This window comes from Leptopilina heterotoma, unplaced genomic scaffold, assembly GCF_015476425.1.
Source record: "Leptopilina heterotoma isolate Lh14 unplaced genomic scaffold, ASM1547642v1 Lhet_377, whole genome shotgun sequence".
Classification (NCBI taxonomy): Eukaryota; Metazoa; Arthropoda; class Insecta; order Hymenoptera; family Figitidae; genus Leptopilina; species Leptopilina heterotoma.
In genome coordinates, this window is record NW_025111053.1 from 275,913 (window position 1) to 302,284 (window position 26,372).

The window sequence follows — 26,372 nt, forward strand, 5'->3', positions numbered from 1 at the left end:
GGTTTCGCCCCACCTGGTGGGGCGAAACCACCAATTGCAGAGGTCGCGTAAAACGGCCGTATCTCGAAAACTAAAAGAGATAAAGAGTTGAGTATAGGGAGTAAAATGTAGCCAATGAATCAATCTTTCAAACCCTTTCTGAACTGGCTCCTTATTGGCTTTAGTTTTCAAGTTACAGTCCTTATAGTGCAAAATTGGTGGTTTCGCCCCACTCTACTCTACATTTTTTAATGTTTACAATAAAGTAAAAAAACACTATTTTTTAGATAGATCCATTTTCCACAATGTTGTCACTATGGAGTTAAAAATCATTTTCACTATTTTTACTCTTCGCTTAAAGAATCTTATGATATTATTGAATTTTTAAATTTTTTCCTTGTATTATTTATCCACTAAAAAGGTTTTCTCTTCCTTTTTCAAGACATTTTATGTAATTTCACTAAATCGATTATTTATAGAGGAGAACGAGGCGAGGCAGCCAAGATTGCACATTTTGGTTTGCGAGGCAGTTATTTAACCATATCGTGCCCCCGGGGAACCCGGCGGTTGGATTTGCTTTCAAATTGGTACTCGGGGGTTTTCGGGGTCGCTGATTACGAATCCGATGTCAGTTTTAAAAAATTCAAAATGGCGGATCCAATATGGCGGACAAGATTTTTAAAAAATGCTTGACTTTGCTTCAATATTGCTACTCGGGGGTTTTGGGGTCGCTGATTACGAATCCGATGTCAGTTTTAAAAAATTCAAAATGGCGGATCCAATATGGCGGAGAAGATTTTAAAAAATTGCTTGAATTTGCGTCAATATTGTTACTTGGGGGTTTTCGGGGTCGCTGATTGCGAATCAGAAGTCAGATTTAAAAAATTTTCAAAATTCAAAATGGCGGATCTAATATGGCGGACAAGATTTCAAAAAATTGTTTAAATTTGTTTCAATATTGTTACTCGGGGGGTTTCGGGGTCGCTGACTACGAATCCCATGTCAGTTTTTCAAAATTGAAAATGGCGGATCCAATACGGCGGACGAGATTTCAAAAATTACTTCTATTTGCTTCAAAACTGCTACTCAGGGGTTTTTGGAGACGCTGATTACGAATCTGATGTCAGTTTAAGTTTTATTGATAAAATAGTAGAAAAAAATCATCCATGCTCAATTTTGTAGAAAATATGTTTTTGGATCCACAAAAAATTGCCAAATGAAAAAATTAATTTACATAATTTTTGAAGCATTTTTAATAAACCTCTTTATTTGTACTATTGTTATTCTATTCTGGTGTATCGAAATTCATTTGTATAATTTTGTAACTAATTTCAGATCATATTTTTATTCTAAATTTTTTTTATATTTTATTTTTTATATAAAAATTAGGATCTGAAATTAATAATAAAATAATAAGTTTATTTTTTGTAATAAAAATAAAAACCGATGGTATAGCTCGGTTGGCGGAACTCGTGGCTTGCGATCACAGAGGTTAAGCACCATTTGAGCGCGGTTAGTGCTTGGATGGGTGACCCTCTGTGAATATCGCTACAGTCTCGGTTTTTTGGCTGATCGAGATATATCAAACGGGAGGTTTGACGCCCGAGGCTATGTTTGTGCATTTGTGATGGCTATCCAAATGTACATTCATGACTCGACGTCAATAAACCGGTTGTACTCGGGAAGTGGGTTTTCTGCAGTTTTCCTCCCCCCTGGCCAAATGTCCAGGCGAATGCGAGTACTCCTTACCTAAGTCGGCTGCAGCCGCAAAAGTAGGGACCCCATAAGAGTTTGTGAGTTAGAAAGAGTTTAGTAGTGATGTTGAGGAGATTGTAAAGACCCGAAAGGGCATACAATGAAATCATACTAATAATAATAATAATAATAATAATAATAATAAAATAGTAATAAAAATAAACGAATGAATTTTAATATAAAAAATTGAATAATAATGGTATTTTTTAGTATTTTTCGCCCACAAACAAAGATTTTTATTGGAAAAAATATGCTTGAAACATTAGGAAAATGAATTTTTTCAATTGGCAATTTTTTTGCGTTTTGAAAAACATATAGGGGAGGATGGGGCAAGGATACTTAGTGGCTGAATTGATTAAACGGCTTGTTCAAATTAGCGCGTCATTCATGATATTTTCGCGTCTTAACACCGAAAGATGATAGTAAAAATTGGAAATCAATCTGCCACCATTTGCGAAGTTAGGAGTTTATTTTAAAAAAACACCTGTTTTTCAAAAATGTTACCGGAATCTTTGTCATGTTTTATCATATTGTTTTCATATCATATTGATATGAATATCATATCATATTGTTTTTCATATTCTTTATTCTTTATTCTGATATACAGAATAGTGCGTAATTATATACGGTCAATAGACCAAGAAATTGGTAGTTGTCTGAAGAAAATTGGTTAAAACTGAGATTCAAGTTCAGACGAATTTTAATGCAAGAATTAAAATTCAGAAAATGTTCAAAACATATTGTTAATACTTCAGATATCAATATTGAATAGTCTAAATCGAATAGAATTAAGAGAACGAAAATCTACTGATATTGAAACAAATAGAAGCAATTTTTGAAATCTTGTCCGACATATTGGTTCCGCCATTTTCAATTTCAAAATTCTTTTTTTGATCTGACGTCTGATTCGTAATTAGCGACCCTTAAAACCCCTAAGTAACGTTTTTAAAGCAAATTCAAACAAATTTTTTAAAATCTCGTCCGCCATATTGGATCCGCCATTTTGAATTTTGAAAAACTGACATGGGATTCGTAATCAGCGACCCCAAAAACCCCCAATTTACAATATTGAAGCAAATTCAAGCAATTTTTACAAATCTTGTCCGCCATATTGGATCTGCCATTTTGAATTTTGAAAATTTTTTAAATCTGACTTCTGATTCGCAATCAGCGACCCCGAAAACCCCCAAGTAACAATATTGACGAAAATTCAAGTAATTTTTTAAAATCTTGTCCTCCATATTGGATCCGCCATTTTGAATTTTGAAAAACTGACATCAGATTCGTAATCAGTGACCCCGAAAATCCCCGAGTAACAATTTGGATGCAATTTTGATAAAATTTAAAAAAATGTTGTTTGTTTAAAAATTTGTCGGCCATATTAGATCCACCTTTTTGAATTTTTTAAATCTGACTTAAGATTCGTAATCAACGACCCCAAAAACATAAAAAACGATGTGTTTGTTAAAAATTATTCACTAAATGTTAATGAAATGTATAGTTTGTAACTTAACTGTTTTTTTAAACAGTCAATGTTTATTCTATTGTTTAAAATAAATATTACAACTTTTTGTAATTTACTATTTTTTTAATTGTAGCCACATCCATTCGGAATAGAAAGCAATTTAGCTCATGGGCTTCAATGTATCGACAGCACATCTGCTCTAATACAGAAACCTGCTTAATTTTAAAAATATTTTCGAAATTAATTAATAATTTCAAAATTATCAAAGAACTCAGAAAAAACGATGGTGGGATACGAGCCCACGACCTTTCCATTGCCGGTAGACTGCTCTGACCACTGAGCTACATGCACCCCGAGACTCTCCGAGTTCCCTGAAATATACTATCCCTTCCTACATTATTTAATGATAACGTAGGAAGGTTCTTAAAGATGGTAAGCCTAATTTTACAATTTATAGGCAATTATAATTGAAGGAAGTGAATTTATCATTGGGTGATTAAATTTTAAATTTGAAGAAGTTAACAATTTTCCCGAATCAATCTACACAAATAAATTAAATATCTTAAATAAGAACCTACCTACGTTATCATTAAAATAATGTAGGAAGGGATAGTATATTTCAGGGAATTTGGAGAGTCTCGGGGTGCATATAGCTCAGTGGTCAGAGCAGCCTACCGGCAATAAAAAGGTCGTGGGCTCGTATCCCACCATGCTACCGTTTTTTCTGAGTTCTTTGATAATTTAAAAAATATTTTTCAAATTAAGCAGGTTTCTGTATTAGGGCAGCTGTGCTGTCGATACATTGAAGCCCATGAGCTTATCGAGATTTATTTAAGATATTTAATTTATTTGTGTAGATTGATTCGGGAAAGTTGTTAACTTCTTTCAAATTTAATTACTTTTATTTTGTTAGTAAACTTAAAAAATTTACATTTGAATAATATTATAATAATAACATTTATTAAATTCAATTTAACATTTTAAGGAAGTATAAATTTGTTATTCTTAAAAAATGGTTTATAAAATTCAATGTTAAGTTTAAAATGTATTGGAGTAGGAAAAAAAGAGAAAACATTTAGAAGAACCAATAAAATCAACACAAAAAGACGAAAAATTTAGTGTTGGCTGCCTAACCCCACGAGTACTTTTTTAAGAAAATATCCACAAAACCCGTAGTATTAAAAATATCGCAATTCCATTAACACCATCGTCTTCGGCACTAAATTCTGCATTAAAAATCACTTTACAAGAATTTTATTCGTGTAACTCTATTAACTAAAATCACCAAAATAACTCTTAGAAAAGTTACATCCAAAAAGTCTGTTTTCATAAATGATACTGTCATTGCTAAACTGGTGCAGCAATAATGCCCATTTGTTAGCAACTAAAGTAAACTACCATAAGCAGTCTACATTATCAATAGCGCACTATTTGATAAAATTATGCAGAAATAAGAAACCTCGCCCCGTTCTCCTCTAACCTATGTTAAAAATTTGAAAGTCGAAGTGAGATAGATTCTTCTTCCACGATAGAAAAATTTTAATTATAATGTTGGGTATTATAATTATACAATTTTTATGGCGAAATTTGAAAAAGAATATGCAATAGAGTCTATTTTTCTAAACAGTTAAAATTTAATAAAAAATGAGTGAGATATATGAGATACCTTTTCGATGCGCGGCTTCAATTTACACTTATTAGTTTTGATCTTTTTAAGAGTTAGGACACATTGCGTTTATGAATATACGACGCATCAAAATTGTAAGCTTATGCTAGACGTCATTAATATAAAAGAACTGACTCAAAACACGGAAAATCCAATAGTAGATTATACATATTGTTTGCGACAAATTACATGTAAAACAGGAAATGTAAATTGTCATTTATATAAACGCTTAAAGTGTCCAGATGTTTCCGAACTTTCGAAAGAATACTTGTCCGTAGTGAAGTAGCGTAATGAAGAACAAATTTTTTATCCCACATGCACAAAAATGGCGCTTTTAGATAGCTGACGACAGGGAGTAAAGTCACTCATTTGTTCGACCATATGAAAATGGCGTCCATTTTCTCCCAAGAGGCAAACATAACAGCTGATCCCATGCGTTATTTTTGCCCATGGGAGAAAACGGCCGCCATTTTCATATAAGTCGAACAAGTGAATGACTTTTACTCCCTGTCGTCTGCTATCTGAAATCGCCACTTTTGTGCATTAGGAATAAAAAATATCGTAATTAACACGGGAATAAAGGCAGCCAATTTGTTTACGATGATTTTTGTGACACTCGTTCCGGTCTCGCGGCGCCCTCGACCTCCACACTCGTGTTACAAAAATCACCGTAAACAAATGGCTGCCTTTATACCCTTGTTGCTTAATATACTATTATTCAAAACAAGTATGTAATCCCCGCTTTCTCGGCGCGTTTTTGAGACGCAAAGCCATGCTTTCCCTCTCAAAAAGCACCGAGTAACCGCGGATTACATTCTCGTTTTGTATAAAATGTCGTGTGTACACTGAAAAAAATACATGAGACATTTTCAACTACATCCCCTTAGTAGAGTAAAAAGTAATAAAACGAACTACTTTTTTAGTTAGTCTGGCTACTTTTGATACTTATTTTAACTGTTTTATGTAGTTAAAAATTATTAATTAAATTAATGTAATTTTACAGTTAACTTTGTAACTGCAGGTATGTTATAGAAATTACTACAGAAAGTAGTAGATTCTACTACTTAAAGTAGTTCGATAGACTAATTTTGTAGTAGTTTTTACTTCTTCTAGGAGTTGAATTATTTTCCATGTAATTTATGTTATAGATTTTTATAGAAGATTATCAACTGTGAAAAGTTGTAAATGCAACTACTTTAAGTAGTAAAATTAACTACAGTTATCAGTTGAACTGTGTCTGGAATGCCTTTAAGTATTAAGCAACTCATCGAAGCGAGCGAGCGTGGTTAGGTGGTTGGGTTATCGGTTTACGAATGTTAGGGTCGAGCGTTCAACTCCCGACGTTTAGAGATTTTTCTCCGTTAGGTATATAGACATTAAATAAATAAGGTATAGGTAAACAAAAGTGGGTAGGGGGAAATATAAAAATATACAACTCGATAATATTTATAATAAATTATAAATAATTTTATTTTACCATTTTCAGTAGTTATTTTTTTACTGAGTTATCTTAGTAACTTTAACTACATATCAGCAGTTAATTCTACTGCAAAACTGTCATTGGTTCCTATTTAACTAAGAAAAGTAGTTAATGCAACTGTATTATCACTTCATTCAACTACATATCTGATAATTAATGTAAGTTCAAAATTATCTTTGGGGACTTATTGAACTAAGGAAAGTAGTTAAAAAGTAGTCAAATCTACTAAGAATTTTTTTCAGTGTACCTCGGACGCACGCATTTCTCGTCCTCGCTTGTTTACAGTACTCGGCTTCGCCTCGTTCTGTAAAATCAAGCTCGGACGAGAAACTTGCGCTTTGCGTCCTCGTTGCACAATGTACTATTTTTACAAAACGCGATAAGGGAGAAAGCAACGCTCCATGTTAGGCGCCTTACCGCGAGTTATTTGCGCGCAATAATCTTTGGAGCGCGAAGCACGACGACCACTTCTCGCACGCAGATTTTTTTCTAAGAAGTTTAAATCCAGATAAATAATATTTAGTATTTATGTAGCATTAAACAAAGAGAATAATTATTCTGGTAATAATTATTTTTTTTATGAATGCAATGTTTTTAACTTACCATGTAAAAAAGGGCAGCCAGCATAGAAGAAATGTACCCATTATTATCCCTAATGTTCTGGCAGCCTTGTGTTCCGCTCTCCAACTTTTCGATTGTTGTCGTATTGTTGTGCCTGTAACAAAAAATTTTGTTTACTTATTAATTACAAAACTTTTAATTCTTATTAACAAAATGAGGAAAATTGTTTGTTTATTACAAAAAAAATAAAGACGTTAATTTGTCGTATATTATATAAAAAAGTGAAAGATAGTGTTATTTCTTTTACCTTTTACACGTCTTCCAGAAATCGAAAAAAATAATTTATGAAATAGAAATTACATACTTTCAATCAAAATAATAATCGTGAAGAAATCATCATTTGAAGTAAAATTTGCAAGTTTGTCATTTGATTATTTTAGTACAACTTCGTTAGTTGCGAACATAATGAGAAACTTGTCAGAAATACCAAGTAGATTCACTTTGCTCGAATGCATCATTTGTCTGTTCAAGTGAGACGAGTGTAATCCCCGTACTACTGACTTTGCATGTTAATAGAAAGGGAAACGAGAAGAAGACGAAAGTCTCCTTTAAATAAAAGAACATCTCTTACTTTAGAGATTTATGATCTCAAGTTTTTTTCCAAAGTTCTTAAGATTTCCCTTAATTAGTAAAACTATTCTATGAAAGTTTTTCAATAGAAATATGTGAATTTTTTTTATAACAATACCTTTTATGCAAGACCATGTATGTATATTAATTTATATTATTATATTATATATTATACCGACAGATTAGCTCGGTCGGATAAATACCTGGCTCGGCGGACGCTTAGGACCAAGGGTACTTGGTTCGCGCCCATTAGCCTAGGATTTTTCCGGCAAGTGAGATAATCTGAGCGGGAGGTTTGACGTCGAAGTATAATGATGCACTGAAAAAAATTCTTAGTAGATTTGACTACTTTTTAACTACTTTCCTTAGTTCAATAAGTCCCCAAAGATAATTTTGAACTTACATTAATTATCAGATATGTAGTTGAATGAAGTGATAATACAGTTGCATTAACTACTTTTCTTAGTTAAATAGGAACCAATGACAGTTTTGCAGTAGAATTAACTGCTGATATGTAGTTAAAGTTACTAAGATAACTCAGTAAAAAAATAACTACTGAAAATGGTAAAATAAAATTATTTATAATTTATTATAAATATTATCGAGTTGTATTTTTTTATATTTCCCCTTACCCACTTTTGTTTACCTATACCTTATTTATTTAATGTCTATATACTATATATATATAAAATCTCTAAACGTCGGGAGTTGAACGCTCGACCCTAACATTCGTAAACCGATATCCTAACCACCTAACCACGCTCGCCCGCTACGATGAGTTGCTTAATACTTAAAGGCATTCCAGACACAGTTCAACTGATAACTGTAGTTAATTTTACTACTTAAAGTAGTTGCATTTACAACTTTTCACAGTTGATAATCTTCTATAAAAATCTATAACATAAATTACATGGAAAATAATTCAACTCCTAGAAGAAGTAAAAACTACTACAAAATTAGTATATCAAACTACTTTAAGTAGTAGAATCTACTACTTTCTGTAGTCATTTCTATAACATACCTGCAGTTACAAAGTTAACTGTAAAATTACATTAATTTAATTAATAATTTTTAACTACATAAAACAGTTAAAATAAGTATCAAAAGTAGCCAGACTAACTAAAAAAGTAGTTCGTTTTATTACTTTTTACTCTACTAAGGGGATGTAGTTGAAAATGTCTCATGTATTTTTTTCAGTGTGTGCACCGTCGATTATTGCCCGGTACACACCATTAGAATTCGACTGTCGATAAACCGGTTGTACTCGGAGAGGTTTTCTACAGTTTCCCTCTCCACTGGCGTGAAAACCCATTAGACGGGTGGTCTAGGCAAATGCGAGTACTCCTAATTTCAAGACGTTCTGTAGACGCATAAAATTTAGTACACGGAAAAAAATTTCCTGTGAAAATTACAAGATTTCCTGTGCCATCTATGAACGGCGGTTGTAGTATCCACAAACGGCTGAGTTTGGGAAATACACAAACCAGAATGAGTCTTGTCACAAACTTCAGTTTATGATTCAACAGCTTAAACAGTCACGCAGCAGACGACAAGCAGACGTTCACTTGAATTTTCTTGCGCATGCGTGGATTTCTTGGTGTTATAACAGTTTGGTTTGTGGTACACACAAACCAGCTTGTTGGAAACACAAAACTCGCCTGCATAAAGCACAACTTAACCTATTTGTATATTTTACGAAAAAGTTTGTGATTTCTATAAGAAATTTTTTTCCGTGTATAAGTATAGTATGTAAGAAAAATTCCACGGGGACACTTGTAACGCTAGAATTAAGGCAAAAGACGAGTGTATAAATAAATAAATATTTAGAAAATATATATTATATATTAGGGGAGAATGGGGCTAAATGTTAAACTGTCAAAAGAGTTAAAATTCATTATTAAGAATAAATTGCGTCGCGGGCGCCTCGCCTCACGCCGGTTGCCACGCGGCTCAGTGCAACCGCGACGCTGCGCGCCGCAATTTTTTTTTTGCAATTTAATAACTCAAAAACAAAAAAAGGACATTCTGAAAATTTACATGCCGATAGGAAAAAAACTCAGCTTTCGTTTGCAATAATTTATTTTCAAATAAAACGGACCGATTTTTGGGAAATTGAAAATTAAATATTAATTATAAAAAATTAGAGTAAATTTTTAAAATATTAAAAAAATAAAATACACCATTGGAAAGAGAACGAAAAAACCTTTCAGAAACATATTCTAAAAAAATTTTTCCCATTACAAGTATGTTCAGAAAAAATTCACAAAGTAGCCGATGTTAACAAAATTGGTCAAATTGACCCTCCTCTACCCCCTCCAAATTTTCGAAAAAATCCAAAACAATTTTTTGGGCACATTTCTACTTGATAGAACAACAAATTCCCTGAGTTTCAATTTTTTTCAAGAAGTTGAAATTTCAACTTAGGACATTTCACGTAAAATGCCTCATAAATAAAGTTACTTATATAATTAGTACATTTTTTAATATTTTAAAAACAAGAAATATATTTGATATTTGAAGAGTGGCATGACAAAAAGGGCCAAGCCACAATTTCATGAATTTACAGGAAACAAAAATAAAACATTTAAAAATTTTCCTGTTCATTTAAAAAAAATCTAAAAAAAACCGTTTCGAGATATTATTTTGCTTTACCAGTGGAAATACAATTTATGAAGATAAACCCACAGATTAGTGAGAAAAATAAGTAAAAGTGACCCATTTTGGGGTTACGTCAAATGCCCATATTTTCTTTTAAAATTAATTGTTAAAAAAATATTCAGTTTAAAGAAGAACTGAAAAATTAGTTTGTTAATATTGAATTGATGAATTAAATGCAAAAAAGTTTGCTTAAAAAAAATTGTTTGATTTCAAGAAAAATGTAAATTAAATACTTATTTCTAAAAGTAAACAGTAACGAAATTTTCAAATGCAAACTACAATAAGGAATATTTAAAAATTAACTAAAGAATAATATTTAAATTGTTGAAAATTAAATAAAGGATAAAACTATTTCTAAATAGACATAAAATTTTCTAGAAAAATTTAACATATAGGTTTAATAAAATATCAAAAATAAGGAATATTTTTAACCATATTAACCTAATCATAATAATATTCATTTCTTTTGTTTTTTAACTGAATTGCATTGTAAGTAGAAATTTATGCTATTTTTTATTCTTATTTTTATTAAAAACGAGTTTAAAAACATAATTTACAAGAAAATCCTTTTACAGAACTGTGTAAAAAGTGTGACGTAATTTATTGACGAAGCCCTATCAGAAAGTAGTTTTAGTAAGCTAGAAATAGAATTTAACATTTATCCTTAGCATGAGGCTAAATGTTAAAAAAACAAAATTTTCAAAAAGGATAAAGCATGTATTTTATGCGAAAATATCAAAAACTTTTTTATTGAAAATTTTTGAGAACAAGTTCCCCTCCAATTTTGATCTATACATATTTGCATCTAAGCGGATTTATTGTATAATAAAATCATTTATGCAAAGTTTAACATTTAATCCCAGTCTCCCCTACAGTACCGTCCGAAATTGTGAGTCCACCCATTTTCAAAGGAATGACAAAAATTTTTTAACATAAAATTCATGAAAAGTAAAATTTTTTTTGGTTTATATTTTGAAAGACGATAAAATTTTGAAAAGAATAAGACCTTGCAGAAGTCATTTGGCCAAAATTTGTAGAAGATATTCTTAAAAATCGTCATTTTCAATGTTTTACAAAAATTTGAATAACTTCTAAAATAATGAACGCTTTTTAATAATCTTAGGCTTATTTTAAAGACCATTTTCTACATAATAAGAATTACTTATAGGCATTAACCTGTAATTTTTAACTTGGAATAAGCATGACGTCAAAGTTGGACAAAAAAATTCAAAAAATTTGAAATAATATTATTAAAAGAAAAATAATTTTTGAAATTCAAACATATATTTTTATTAAATTTTCTTGAAAAATCTACACCATATCATGTTTTATATATGTTCTAGAATAGTTTTTAGTACAAAAAATTGATTTTAAATTTTTCCAATTTTTTTGTCTAATTTTGACGTCATGCTTATTCCAAGTTAAAAATGACAGGTTAATGCCTATAAGTAATTCTTATTCCGTAGAAAAAGACCTTTAAAATAAGCCTAAGATTATTAAAAAGCGTTCATTATTTTAGAAGTTATTTAAATTTTTGTAAAACATTGAAAATGACGATTTTTAGGAATATCTTCTACAAATTTTGGCCAAATGACTTCTGTAAGGTCTTATTCTTTTCAAAATTTTATCGTCTTTCAAAATATAAACCAAAAAAAAATTTTAGTTTTCATGAATTTTATGTTAAAAAATTTTTGTCATTCCTTTAAAAATGGGTGGACTGACAATTGCGGACGGTACTGTACCTATAAATGATATTAATAATAAAAAAATAATATATGGGTAAAAATAAAAAAATCGACAATATGTGCCTAACTCTTTAAAAGATAATAAAATCTTTGAAATGTTGAAAAAATTGTCTGTTTTGTTAGTTATGTTCTAAAATATGTCAAAAATCATAAAATGCAAGATCAAGGAATACTTATTAGCTTAATAATATTTTTTTAGTAATCACATATTTAACCTATTTCAATATGATGAAATTACAAAAAAAAGTTGATAGTAATAATTAATTTTTAGTTAATTTAATTATTTAATTACTGAATTTACCTGTTAAATAATATCGTGGTTGATTTATTTCATAGTTTTTTAACTTTTAATTGCGATACCAATTTGAAAACCGGTAAATATGTGTGTGAGGACACGATGACATTACAAAATTTCAAATCTGGGGACACGTTAAAAATTCTTTAAATTTCTCATTTAGTGTTATTAAAATTCTCACCACTTTTCTACATTACACTTTATACATTGGAGAACACGTACACAAAGAGAAATTTTATTTTATATAATAAAAAATTAAATTAAAAATTTTTTTATATCGTAAAATGTATATAGGGACACGGGACACGATGACATTTTGGACATATTTTTACTATTTTGTACCTGTTGTATCAATAAAAAATTAAATTAAATAACCAGGTATAGTAGATAAAATTATACTCTGCAAGATGTTTGTATTTAAAATCATGAATTTTTAACAACCAAATTATTATTTATCCAGGACAAGATTTCAACGATTTTTAGGGTTCCGTACACCTACGGTGTATCGGCGGAACCCTATATTGGTGAGACTCTGTTGTCCGTAGCCAAATCGTGTCCCCCCCCCTAGCGGCTAAACTATTTGACCTAAAGAGCTCAAATTTGGTCCAGATATGTATTTTCACTCGTAGATTACAGGAAAAATATAGCGAATGTGATTGGACGTGATGGGCATAGCGTTGTCAAGGAAATAACAAGATTTTTGGCCAAAAATGCATAAAAAGTGACCATTCCCCCCCCTTAACTTCTAAACTATTCGACATGGAGGGCTGAAATTTTGCATGCTGGTGTATTTTCACTCAAATATTACAGGAAAAATATAGAGAACTTGATATGTAATGATGGCCATAGCGTTGTCAAGGAAAAACTAAAAAATTAAAAAAAAAAATTTGTTTTCCCTAACTTTTACATTATTTGACCTAATGAGCTGGAAATTGGTATCCTGGTGTATTATTACAGTCTGACGACAAAAAATTTATTTAAGAAACTTTTTAAAAAAAAATTTTTAATTAAAAATTTTTAAATTTTTTTTAGTTTAAACACGTGGCATTAAATATTTTAAGGAAGAGTGAAATTTTAAGAGAATAAATAAGAGATTGTTTTCTGACTTTAATTTCTTAACTAAAAATAAAAAAAAATTGGACAAGTGCAACATTTATCGGTAATTTGTAGAATTAAAATAAACCATTAAAAAAATATATTAAAGTCATTTAATAAAAAAGAATAACTAAAAGAAATTAAAGTATTGTATATCTAATATTATAAACAATAATAAGCAGAGGAACTATAATTTTGAAAATTTTGTTCCTCTGCTTATTATTGTTTACAATATTAGATATATACAATACTTTAATTTTTTTTAGTTATTCTTTTTTATTAAATGATTTTAATATATTTTTTTAATGGTTTATTTTAATTTTACAAATTACCGATAAATGTTGCAAGTATTGTTTTAATATTTGTGTACGGAACCCGCCATTGCAGTGCGAGTACAACTCGCACTTGTCCAATTTTTTTATTTTAACCCATATAAAGTAAATGAAAACTTATAAAATTATTAAAAACGAAAAATTAGTACTGAACCACCTTCATCAACTAATATTGGCAAAATTATCCTAAACTCACATCAAGTTTAGTGCCAGTTTTGAGCAATAATGCACCAGTGGTTTTCATTTTCAAACTGAATTAAATAGAGACAAAAGTATACTGCCCAGACAGCACAAAAGTTTCAAAAAGTTTTTTAATTAATCATTACACTCGTTTACAAAATTAAAAGAATTTTCTGAATTTTCTGCGGCATTTCGCTGTCATTTCTTATGTCAAATTTGCTCCGGAATCCGAATATAAAGTCAGATATTAAGAAAGTAAAACAATTTCGAGATATAGCTCTCTAAATTTCAATTTTTTCAGTTAGGACAAAAAGTGGATACACTAATTTAACATTATTTCCGTATGTTCAATTTTCTTTGAAGCAAATTAAACGCTATTAAATTTCCCATAAAAAAGTATTTACAACATTTTTTAATTGGATTGACAGTTTAGGAGCTCTTTATGAATTTGTTTGGAATTTCTCATTATTTTTAACAAAATTTTAGAAAATAATCGACGTTTTCGGTAAATTACGTCATAAAAAACGTGATTACTTCGAGTTTTCTTTTTTAAACGTTAAAGTACAATTTCTTGGAAAGAAAATAAGCCATTGCCGATCAAAATTAAACTGAAATTGTAGAAGATATAAGCACTTATGTAAAAATACAGAAAATTAGCTTTTACATAATTTTAGGTACTATTTATTAAAAAAATATCGTATGGTTTAAGGTTTTAAAAATTTTTAAACATTAGAAGTGTCTTAAATTCGATTTGCACTGTTTTTTAATGGATATTATCTATTTCTCGAATCAAAAAGCAACAAAAATCACCCCCATTGCCACGTCCCAAAATCCGTGGTAGCGTAGTTCCATGTTCTTTATTTGCTGGTGAAAACGTTTACCATGTTCATCACTTTCGTCACATAAATTTTTTGTGAAGAAATCCAGATTGAACAGAAAGAAATGTGTTTTCAAAGACGTTTTTACACATATTCTAATAAAAAGAATTAATATAAATTAAGTTACAAAGTTAAGGATGTACACTGGAACTCCCAAGAGAGTCCATCGCAGAGTCTTATGTGACTCTCTTGGAGAGTGACCTTGACCTTTTGAAAATGTAAACATTAAGGGCCGTAGAGTCTATGAAAACAATATTTGTACGTCCATATGAAAAGGGCCCATTTATTCTATTTATATAAATGAATATAAATTTTTATATTTTTTACAATTTTATATTATAAATTAAATAAATTTTATCAATATGAACAGAAATGTATAATGTTTATAAAAATAACTTTTTAATCGTTTGATTACAAAAATTATTCATTTTTAGATAAAAAAAATTGATAGTTCAAAATTAAATTTTATTTCAGTTAAACAAAAATTATGTTTCAGATATTTAGTTTAATTCTATGATACTATTAGCTAATATTTAATTTAGAAACAAATTTTATGTTCAAATAAAGTATATTATTTGCATTAATTAAATAAACCGTTTTCTCAAAAATATTAAATAAATACAAAATTTGATCAAACTATTACTAAAAATTTGGATTAAATTATAAAAAAAATGTTTGGTATCAATTCATTGCAAAATTTGATCAATTTTATTTAACAGTGAAAAAAAGTTTGAAACAAAAAAATCTTTAAAAAATAGGATTTAAATATGTAAATAACCAGGGCCTTCTAATCTAATCTAATCTAATACCGAGATCGAGCTGGATTTTCCTCAAGAGGGGAAAGTAAGCACCTAGGTTATAGAACCCATTGTACCAGACTCCAGCTCGCTCGTTTATAGCAACCCCTTAGAGTCCTGTTCTTCTCCAGAAGTCCAGTATCTCTTCTATCGATAGGTTGCTCACCTGCTTAGGGTCAATAATTGCTTGACCCCAGCTAGATAGCCTGATCCTAGCTAACGCTGGGCATTCAGATAATATGTGAGTTGAAGTTTCGTTACTTTCCCCACACAGTCTGCACATAGGTGAAACTTGTCTGCCTATTTTATGCTGATGGTAGTTCAATAGTCCATGACCCGTAAGTAGACGAACTACGGTTCTAACTCTGATCTTATCGAGTTTTAGGAGATCGCTCGCTCGCCTCTTGTTAAGTGCTAACCCCAACAGAGTTTTCGCTTGCCTTCCCACCCCAACGTTCGCCCAATACTTCTCATGTTCCTTTTCACCCCATCTTTCTATGGCTCCCTTAACCAAGCATGGCATTATTGTCACTGCTGGTTCAGGACCTATAAATTTCGTCTCGGAACCGGTTTTCGCCAAGACGTCTACTCTTTCATTACCCTTGATTCCCGAGTGACCCGGTACCCAAATCAATGAAAGTTTATTTGTTGAACCCAACTCATCTAGTACGCTGCGGCATTCCCAGACGAGTTTTGATTCTATTGTGGGATTTTTCAGAGCCCCTAAGGCCGCTTGACTGTCCACACAAATACTAATCCTCTTGCCCTTTGTTCCATTTCGAATGGATATTTGGGCGCAAGTTAAAATCGCACAGACCTCTGCCTGCCAGACCGTGGCATGTTGTCCTAATGACTCAGCCACTTTAATGCAGCCAGTTTTCCGATAAATTCCGAAGCCTGCACCGCAGTCCATCTTGGAGCCGTCTGTATACCAGACTTCGTCCCCAAGTGGAAAACCTTTCTTACAGTCCATTCTGGAAGGTGTAATGATCTTAAAGCGGGGTTCAAATTTCACCCTCTTGATCATTCTATCTTGCACCATACTTAATTCTGGTATTGATAGAATTGAGCGTGGAAGCTTGGTGTGTATACCACCAACCTTCCACCTTCCCTGCGCAGTTAACCTGCTCATAGTAAGAGCCGCCTTTTTCACCGCGGCAATATGCAGAGGTGCCTCGGCAAGCATGAATCCCAACGCAGCTGTTGGCGTGGTCCTCATTGCCCCCGTAATACCCCTGAAAATCATTGCTTGCAGTTGGCCCAGTTTCTCTTTAACCGTTATCAGTTGAGTCCTGGACCACCAGACAACCACCGCGTGAAGAAACCTTGGTTTTAAGATCATCTGATAGAGCCAGTTGACCATATTAGGCCTTAGTCCCCATGATGACCCTATCGCCCTTCTACACGCCCAAAACGCGGTACAAAACCTGCTATACTGATATTCGAAATGTTCCCTCCAAACCAGCTTTTTATCCAGGATTACTCCCAGATACTTAGCCGATTCAGAAAAGGAAATCTCTTTTCCATAAAATATCGGTTTCTTCAAACTCGGTACCTTATATTTTCTTGTGAAAACTACTATATTCGTTTTCTCTGGGTTTACAGAAAGTCCAGTCAGATTGCACCAATCCTTGACAATCTTAAGCGCACGTTCCGTAAGTTCTAAGAGGGTCTCAATTGAGTGCCCTCTTATAATTATAAGGAAATCATCCGCATAACTTTGCGTATAATATCCTTGGCTATTGAGGTTTCTAATTAACTCATCTGCCACTAAGCACCACAATAAAGGAGAGAGAACTCCTCCCTGTGGGCACCCTTTTGAGACAAGGCCGGTTACCTTGGCCTCACCATACTCTGCCTCCAGGGCCCTTTCGCGAAGCATTCTGTCGATCCACTTAACTAGCGGCTCGGGCACACCTCGCATTCTGGCTGCCCTGCAGATAGTTTTGCTAGAGGTGTTAGGGAAGGCACCTTCGATATCAAGAAAGGTACCAACCGCATAACCACCACTGCTAATTTGTCCCTCTATTCTACCTACTGCCGAATGGAGGGCTGTTTCTACTGAGAAGCCTGCTCTATATGCATGCTGTCCCTGATGTAGGGGAAAATCTCTAAGACATTCCTGTCTAATAAACTTATCCACCAGTTTCTCTAACGTCTTTAATATAAAGGAAGTTAGGCTGATTGGCCTGAAGTCCTTCGCCGCAGTATAGCCTGACCGACCGGCCTTCGGAATAAACACAACCCTCGTCTTTTTCCAAGACTCCGGTGTATAACCAAGAGCTATACATGCTCTCATAATTTTACACAGGGGTACTCTAATACAATCCAATCCCTTTTGCAAAAGAACCGGATATATACCGTCCCCCCCTGAAGCCTTAAATGGTTTGAAAGTGCTTATTGCCCAATCAATCCCTTCCGGAGTTACAACCCTGGCTGCTAGTTTCCAGTGTTTCCGATATCCTCGGTTCCTACCTGGTCCTATGCCCTGGCTGTTCTCCAAACCTTCTCTAAAGTCCGGGAAGTTTACTTCCATCAGGTGCTTTAGACACTCCCTTTTATCCTGGGCATACTGCCCATTAGGCAGCTTAATAGTAGTTAATTTTGCCATTGGGTCTCGAGCTAGTACTTTATGAAGTCTTGAAGCTTCTGGTACCCTCTCGATTCCCTCGCAAAAACTTCTCCAGCTGACACCCCTTGCCCTATCTACTTCTTTCTTATAAGAATCGCGAGCGGTATGATATTCATCCCATGCTCGCTGATGCCTACGTTTCTTGGCTTTATTAAAAAGCTTTCTTACAGTTTTCCTATGTTCCTCCAAACGGGGGGTCCACCATTTTCCGCCCCCATTGAAGCCCATTTTCTTAACTACACAGTTCCTTTCAAAGGAACAGATAATAGAATCTCGCAGATATTCCGCTGCAAGCTCTAACTCCTCCATCGTTCCATAGGAAGTGGGGAAGCATGCCATGGAGGCCTTGAGGTCTTCACTATATGAAGCCCAGTCGGTACTCCTAGGATTACGTCCCCACTCCTGTTCCCGATCCTTCGATTCCAATCTAAACGTAATAAGCCTGTGGTCCGAGAGGGAATCTTCATCAGACACCCTCCAGTCCCTCACGCCATCACAAAAAGACTTGGAACAGATCGTAATATCCAACACCTCTTTTCTGTTAATAGTAACGAAAGTCGGCTCATTACCCTGATTTAAAATATCTAAATCTGTATCTAACAGAAAATCTAAAAGTCTTCTGCCTCTATCGTTAATGTCAGTGCTGCCCCATACGACATGGTGCGCATTGGCATCACAACCTATTATTAATGGGAGACCTTGCCGTTGACAGTAATCTACCAACTTCTCCACCTCTGCAGGTGGTGCGGGGTCATCCCCCGATCCCGGAAAATATGCGGAAGCTACTACAACCTCCCTTTTATTTCCGTTCTTTTCTAGGTACTTAGCCTTAACAACAACTAAGTCCCTGGTAGTTAATTCCAATAGAGGGAAAGCATCTAGACCTTTATAGATCAGACAAGCCCTTGGAACTGGTTCCTGTGGTGAACTGACTAGCACCCCACCGCCACTTAGACCTCTGATCTTACCCTTGTAAACCCAAGGTTCTTGAACAAAGGCTATAGCTGCCTGCATCCTTGCAAAGTTCTTGGCTAAAATCGCCGAAGCGCCCTTACAATGATGCAAGTTAATCTGCATACAGTGGATCCCGGAAGCAGCCATATTTAAGACTGACTCACGGTCCCCTCTGTCGCGTCCACACCTTGATCGCCAGCATCGTGATCCCCCAAAAGGGCTCTTCGACGCTCACGTGTGTGGTTTTATTTTTATTAGTTTCTGTAGTGTCCATTATGGTCCCACGAGAAAAGAGGAAAGAAAGGTCATTCCTTAAAGAGCCTCTATTTAAGGAAAAGGCTAAATTACATCTGAAAGTTCGCCTGGTATCTCAGAGTCTCGTTCAAGATACCTCCATTCAAGCCCCACCCCGGGGACGGGTCGTCCAGAAGACGGGCCCTTCCTGTAACACAACCGTTCCCGAGCTTTACGGTTTACGGTTAATTGTGCCCAGCGAAGGTCGTCCCCCGTCCAACCCCCTCCCCACGGAAGAACCCGACGGATTTGTTAACCCTAGTATCATTCATCCATGGACACGAGTTCATCACGGATTGGGTGGCAGAGACTCGCGCCTCAATCACCATGGCACAGCCAACGTAACCATGGAAGGGTTTCTTCTTGGTCAGACTTCCACCAGTAGGAAGTCTTCGGAATGGACCCGCGGTTAAGCCTCTGTCCATCCCGTCTCTCTCGATATCCCTCTAAATCCCCGTGCCCTGAGACACTGCCCAGCGAAACACAGAAGATTCGGTTTCTGTAGCGGCCGACCCATTTTGAAGGGTTCGCCCCCTCAGTCCCCACGAGAGATATCGAGAAGTAGCCTCCCACTGGGTAAAAGCCCCTCGTGCACCTCCCACCAACGGCAAGGTCTTGAAACCCCTAGGGAGGGAACCAGGGCCTTGAAGGAACACTTAAAATTTACACTCCTGCTTTTCGTTAGTTGATTTTGACCCCGTCCATCTGTACCCCTCTGACGTCTCTAAACGCCGCGACCACAACTGGTGACTCTCTTGGGTCGGACTCTCTTGGGAGTTCCGGTGTATTTGCTCGACTTTTTCGAATAAAAAAATACACACACAGACATCTTTAAAAAATATTAGTAAATTATATCGATTTTCTTTTACACTTGAATCTTGATATAACGAGTGCTTGATATAACGAACTGTCAGCTCTCGTTAAAACGAGAAATATTTCTCCTATTTTATCCCCACTATTTGAAAACATTTGAACACAAACATTTGAGCATCGTTTTGCACATGACATTAATTGAGGCTCCGGATCTTAAAAGGGCACACGCGCGAACACACGGCAAATAAGTTGGCCCCTGGAGATAAAATTTTAAAGTTGTTCAAAATGAATTTTAAATTATTGTTTCTTGTACAGAATTTCAAGGCGAAACTTTTTTTCTAATAAAAATTTTTTATATAATTTCTCGTTTTCACGTAAATTGAAAGAAGCGTGATTTTTTGAGTTAAGAAATTTTAATGAATTTTTGACTTCAACTCGTGACTACTTCGTTAAATATTAATATTTTTCCACGAAATTTACACACAATATTCTTCAAACTATTCCAAGAGTGAAAAAATATTTGGAAATTTAAAAAAAAATTGTATGTCAAAGTAAATAATTATTTAAATAATTTTGTCGGAAAAATGATTCTCCTATTTTCAATTGCAAAAGTTGAGTGACGAATTTTCGTTTCCGGAAAACTTTCAGCGACAAAAATGTTCTTTAATATGTTAGGAAGTTTTTTGGAAAATATCTCGCCATTTGATAATAAATTAAAGATAATAGAGCAATTTTAACATCGTCGCGCTCTGCTGTAAAATTGCGGCGTGGCGGCACACGTGTAGCATGGCCGCCATTACAAGACCAATGTATCATTGTTTACGTTTACAGCAGAGCGCGACGATGTTAAAATTGCTCTATTGTCTTTAATTTATTATCAAATAGCGAGATATTTTCCAAAAAACTTCCTAACATATTAATGAACATTTTTGTCGCTGAAAGTTTTCCGAAAACAAAAATTCGTCACTCAACTATTTCAATTGAAAATAGGAGAATCATTTTTCCGACAAAATTATTTAAATAATTATTTACCTTGACATACAATTCTTTTTTAAATTTCCAAATATTGTTTCACTCTTGGAATAGTTTGAAGAATATTGTGTGTAAATTTCGTGGAAAAATATTAATATTTAACGAAGTAGTCACGAGTTGAAGTCAAAAATTCATTAAAATTTCTTAACTCAAAAAATCACGCTTCTTTCAATTTACGTGAAAACGAGAAATTATATAAAAAATTTTTATCAGAAAAAAAGTTTCGCCTTGAAATGCTGTACAAGAAACAATAATTTAAAATTCATTTTGAACAACTTTAAAATTTTATCTCCAGGGGCCAACTTATTTGCCGTGTGCTCGCGCGTGTGCCCTTTTAAGATCCGGAGCCTCAATTACAGTTACTTACCTTCACACAAATAAATTGTTTCTGAGTGGGGCCCCCTCTCACAGTCTAATATCGAGATTTTCTAATCCCTCACTTCTCGTTATATAAAGATTCAAGCACCTATGCTTTGTAAACAAGTCATCGATCATGTTTTCGAAATCTGGAATTTTTAAATTTCCAAAAAAGCCAGATGCGGTAAAGCAAAATGAATAAAACACGGTGGTCTTGAATTAAAATAAAGTTTTTCTACGTCGCCAAAAAAATCGTTTGTACAATCTTTTAAAGCGTCATCTCAAGATTCAAAATAAATAAATTTATTATTACAATAACTATGACATTTGTTAAGTATGAATTCGATTATTCTGATTAATATTATTAAGGGGGTCACCCCGTGTGGGAGACGTTTTTTGAGTTTTTTTGAGATTTTCTTTTTAAGAACCATGAAAACTTAGGACTTCAAAATTTTTACCATATATTTAGTTCCATTTTAACAACAAATTAAAATTTTTGCAAGTAAAAATATTTTACTGATTCCGAATTATAAATCTGGAAAGTGATGATGATCATAAAAACGCCGTCTATCGGCGTCCACGATACTGACTAATTGACTAAACGAAAATCGAAAAATCAAAAGGCATCTTAATCTGTAAGGATGTGGCTATCACCGGAACTAGGATTATTTGAAAATATTAAAAATTGAATTTTTTACGCGGCTTTGAAATTTTTTTTTTAAAAAAACGTGATTTTTTTGGTCTTTTTTGTTTTATAAAAAAGAAAGAAGTTGACATTTTTTAATTATCCTAGTTCGGGCGATAGCCACATATGTGCTGAACACGCCCTATAAATTTGTGCGATATTGATCAAGCCGTTTTCGAGATATCATGGACGCCAGTTTGAAAAACAGTTTTGAGAAAAATGCCTGTCAAAGTTTAAGTAATACATTATTCGCTTGGCAATTCCTTGTCTTCTCAGTACTGTAACTTTCTTAGGATGTAAAAAATAAAAAATTCTGTTTACCCACATATTCTACACATATTGTAGATGTGATTTATGAAAAAATTTTTTTTTGATTTTTTAACCTATCACATTGGGTGAACCCCTTAAAGGAAATCTATATATTAACCAAATTCAGGCTTAACTGTATCGAAAGTAATTTTTGATAAGTTAAACTAAAAGACTTAATATTTATTCACCCCAAGATAAACTTTAAATTCTTCAAAAAATAATTATTATTTTTAAAAAAGTGGAGGATCCCCTTTTTAAGTGTACTATTAATCCACTACCTCCGATTAGATGGTATTTTATATTGAAAAGACATAAAAAGGAAAAGGTTGTATTTAGTTGTAGACAGTAATGAGACACCTCAGTTATATGAGTAGTACAAATATAAGTAAATTTATTTAACCCTTTCAGTCCCATAATTAGGGCAATTAAAAAAAATCTACAATAGGTATAGTACCTATGGTTTTTGGGGTCGCTGATTACGAATCAGGAATCAGATTTTTAAAATTTTTCAAATTCAAAATGGCGGAATCAATATGGCGGACGATAAAGTAAAAATTAATCAAATTTACTTGAAAGTTGTCACTCGGGGGTTTTTGGGGTCGCTAATTACGAATCTGGAGTCAGTTTTTCAAAATTCAAAATGGCGGATCTAATATGGCGGACAAAAATTAAAAAAATTTACTTGAAAGTTGTCACTCGGGGGTTTTTGGGATCGCAATAATTAATCCTTTAAAAATAATCAACGTTTACCACTACTGTAGAAATATCGGTCACCCCTAAATATGTTAAAAAACCACCCCTAAACAATCAAAAACGAAAAAAAACTTAAAATGTCATGGACTAAGATTCTAATGTTTTTGTTAAAGAGTTATACCTACCAATAACAAATAAGCAACTATTGTTACATTTACCATTAACTCAACAACCCTTAATCATGATCAGAAACTACCCCTATATCATCCCTAAAAAATTACCTCCGAAGTTACAAATTAAAAACCAAATTATTTTGCTATTTATGACACTTTAAATAAATATTTGATATGGTGATAATCAATTTATTGCAATTAATAAAGAAAACACATAAAATAAGGTAAATAAATAAATAAATAAATAATAAATAAGGTACACTCTTTGGTGGTCCAATCAATAAAGATCAGGGCTATTAGATCCAACCGCTGAAGGTTAGATATATTGTAGTCAAATTAATAAAGATCAGGGTTATCAAATCAAACCACTGAAGGTAAGAAACATTGTAGTCCAATCAATTATTATAAGGGTTTTCTGGTCCAACCACTGAAGGTAAGATACATTGTTGTCCAATCAATGAAGATCAGAGTTATCAGGTCCAACCACTGAAGGTAAGAAACATTGTTGACCACTCAATGAAGATCAGTGTTATCAGGTCCAACCTCTGAAGGTAAGAAACATTGTGGACCACTCAATGAAGATTAGTGTTATTAGGTCCAACCACTAGAGGTGAGAAACATTGTTGTCCAATCAATAAAGATCAGGGTTATCAGATCAAACCACTGAAGGAAAGGAACACTGTTGACCACTCAATGAAGATCAGTGTTATCAGGACCAACCACTGACCACGGTGGTCTTCAAGCACTTTTAGGTTTACCTAAAATGAGTCAAAATTGTGCTAACGCAGTTTTATCTGGAATCGTCCCAAGATTCCAAATTTTCATTTCCGAAAATCGTAGCTGATTCTTTTTTCGAAAAAAACATATATATGGGCAATTCCACGTGAGATTTAAGTCCATCTCTTAAAATCGGCCAAAAAATATTTTTTTTCTATTCTGTATCGAAACAAATTAGATTCGTATTTTTTTATTTTTGTTTAATTGTACAAATTTTCGAGTTATGAATTTTCGAAATTTTTGACTTGTAATATTGTAGACTTATATTCAGTAGCTTATAATTCCGAAAATATTGAGTTTAGGAAAAAGTTGTCAGAAAATGAAAGTTTTAGTTTTCTTTCGAGTTTTAAGAAATGTAAACAAAAATTTTTTTTTATAAACAAATTAATTGTTTTTAATTTTGGGCCGGATTTTAAAAAAATTTTTTTAAATTTATTTATACCTTATAATATAGAGGAGAGTTTCCAAAAAGTTTCGAAATGGGCCTGATGTGTTAAATGAGTTTTCAAACATTTTCAAAAATCACTTGCAAGCATCACATGGGATATTTTTACAATTAACTTTTTAGAACTGTCTGCAGCGTATAAATTTTAATCTATTTGTGTTCTTTGTTTTAAATTAAAAGGTCTACGCTGTAGATAGTTTTAAAAAGTTAATTGTAAAAAAATCCCACTGTCGACTAAAATCTCACGTGGAATTTCCCATAGGGTAATGTCACCTTGAGTGGACCGCCTGAGCTTTTAAGTTATCTGACAGCGGAAACGTGAAATAAATAGTGCGAATAGCAGCACCGCACCTAGAAACCGTAAGAAATTAAGTTCTGCGATAATCATATACGTTACCGTTTGATGTAACGCATTTTTGAGAACACAAACCAAAAAAGAAGTCGCTCTTTCAATGAGTAAAGTGATTTGGAAGTGTAAAAGTAGTGTAAAATTTATGTTTTAAAAGGTAACTTATTTTTTTCCTACTACTTTGGACATTGAAATTGATTGTCTTAGTTTAATTTAGTGATAATTTTGACTAAAAAAAATTGTGATGGCTGCCATAAAAAGTTGTTTGTCACCATGAGTGGACCACTCTTTATAACCATGAGTGGACTGCCTGTTTTTTCCATTTTTAATGTCAGTTTAAAATTTTTTAGATATAAATTGACAATAAATTAGTTTAAAACTATGATTTATGTTCTTTATTAATTTTTTTGTGATATTGATGTGATATGTGACAAAATTATTAAAAATGGTTTCACTTGTAAACATTGCGACACATACATGGTCTGAAGCTGCATAAGCATAAATTTTGTTTCAATATATCAGAAATATTAAATACATCAAAGAATTTAGAATAACTTTTACAATTTTTTAGGAGTGGTCCACTTAAGGTGAAACTTTTTTCATTCCTTAAAAATTAGCTTTTTTTAAAAGTCAATTGTTTTTTCCAATAAAAAAATCAAAGCTATTATGGTATAAACACTTATCTAGGGATTTAAACTAAAGCTTGTAATAGAAACCTCTGATTAATTTGCTTTCATAAAGAATTTTTTAGAAAAAAAGCGTAGGCGGTCCGCTCAAGGTGACATTACTCTTTTTTCGAAAAAAGAATCAGCTACGATTTTTGGAAATGAAAATTTGGAATCTTGGGACGATTCCAGATAAAACTGCGTTAGCACAATTTTGACTCATGTTAGGTAAACCTAAAAGTGCTTGAAGACCACCGTGTGACGGTAAGAAACATTGTGGACCACTCAATGAAGATCAGTGTTATCAGGTCCAACCGCTGGAGGTGATACACAGTGTTGTCCAATCAATGGAGATCAGGGTTATCAGATCAAACCACTATAGGTAAGGAACATTGTTGACCACTCAATGAAGATCAGTGTTATCAGGTCCAACCACTGAAGGTAAGAAACATTGTTGTCCAATCAATCAGTGGTTGGACCTGATAACCCTTATAATAATTGATTGGACTACAATGTTTCTTACCTTCAGTGGTTTGATCTGATAACCCTGATCTTTATTGATTAGACTACAATATATCTTACCTTCAGTGGTTGGATCTAATAGCCCTGATCTTTATTGATTGGACCACCCAAGAATACCTTCAAGGTTTGAATATTTTATGTGTTTTATTTATTGAT

The 26,372-nt window shown here is 33.1% G+C and overlaps 1 protein-coding gene across 4 annotated transcripts in view; it reads right to left on the minus strand.

The window, feature by feature from the left end:
* Positions 1 to 26,372, minus strand: part of LOC122505843 (5-hydroxytryptamine receptor 2A-like) — an 837,584-nt gene that overhangs the window by 155,439 nt on the left and 655,773 nt on the right. For all 4 annotated transcript variants that reach the window (XM_043617694.1, XM_043617695.1, XM_043617696.1 and 1 more), the window contains exon 6: positions 6,949 to 7,060. In XM_043617694.1, the coding sequence (XP_043473629.1) occupies positions 6,949 to 7,060 (112 nt within the window). The remainder of the gene's footprint in view (positions 1 to 6,948; positions 7,061 to 26,372) is intronic.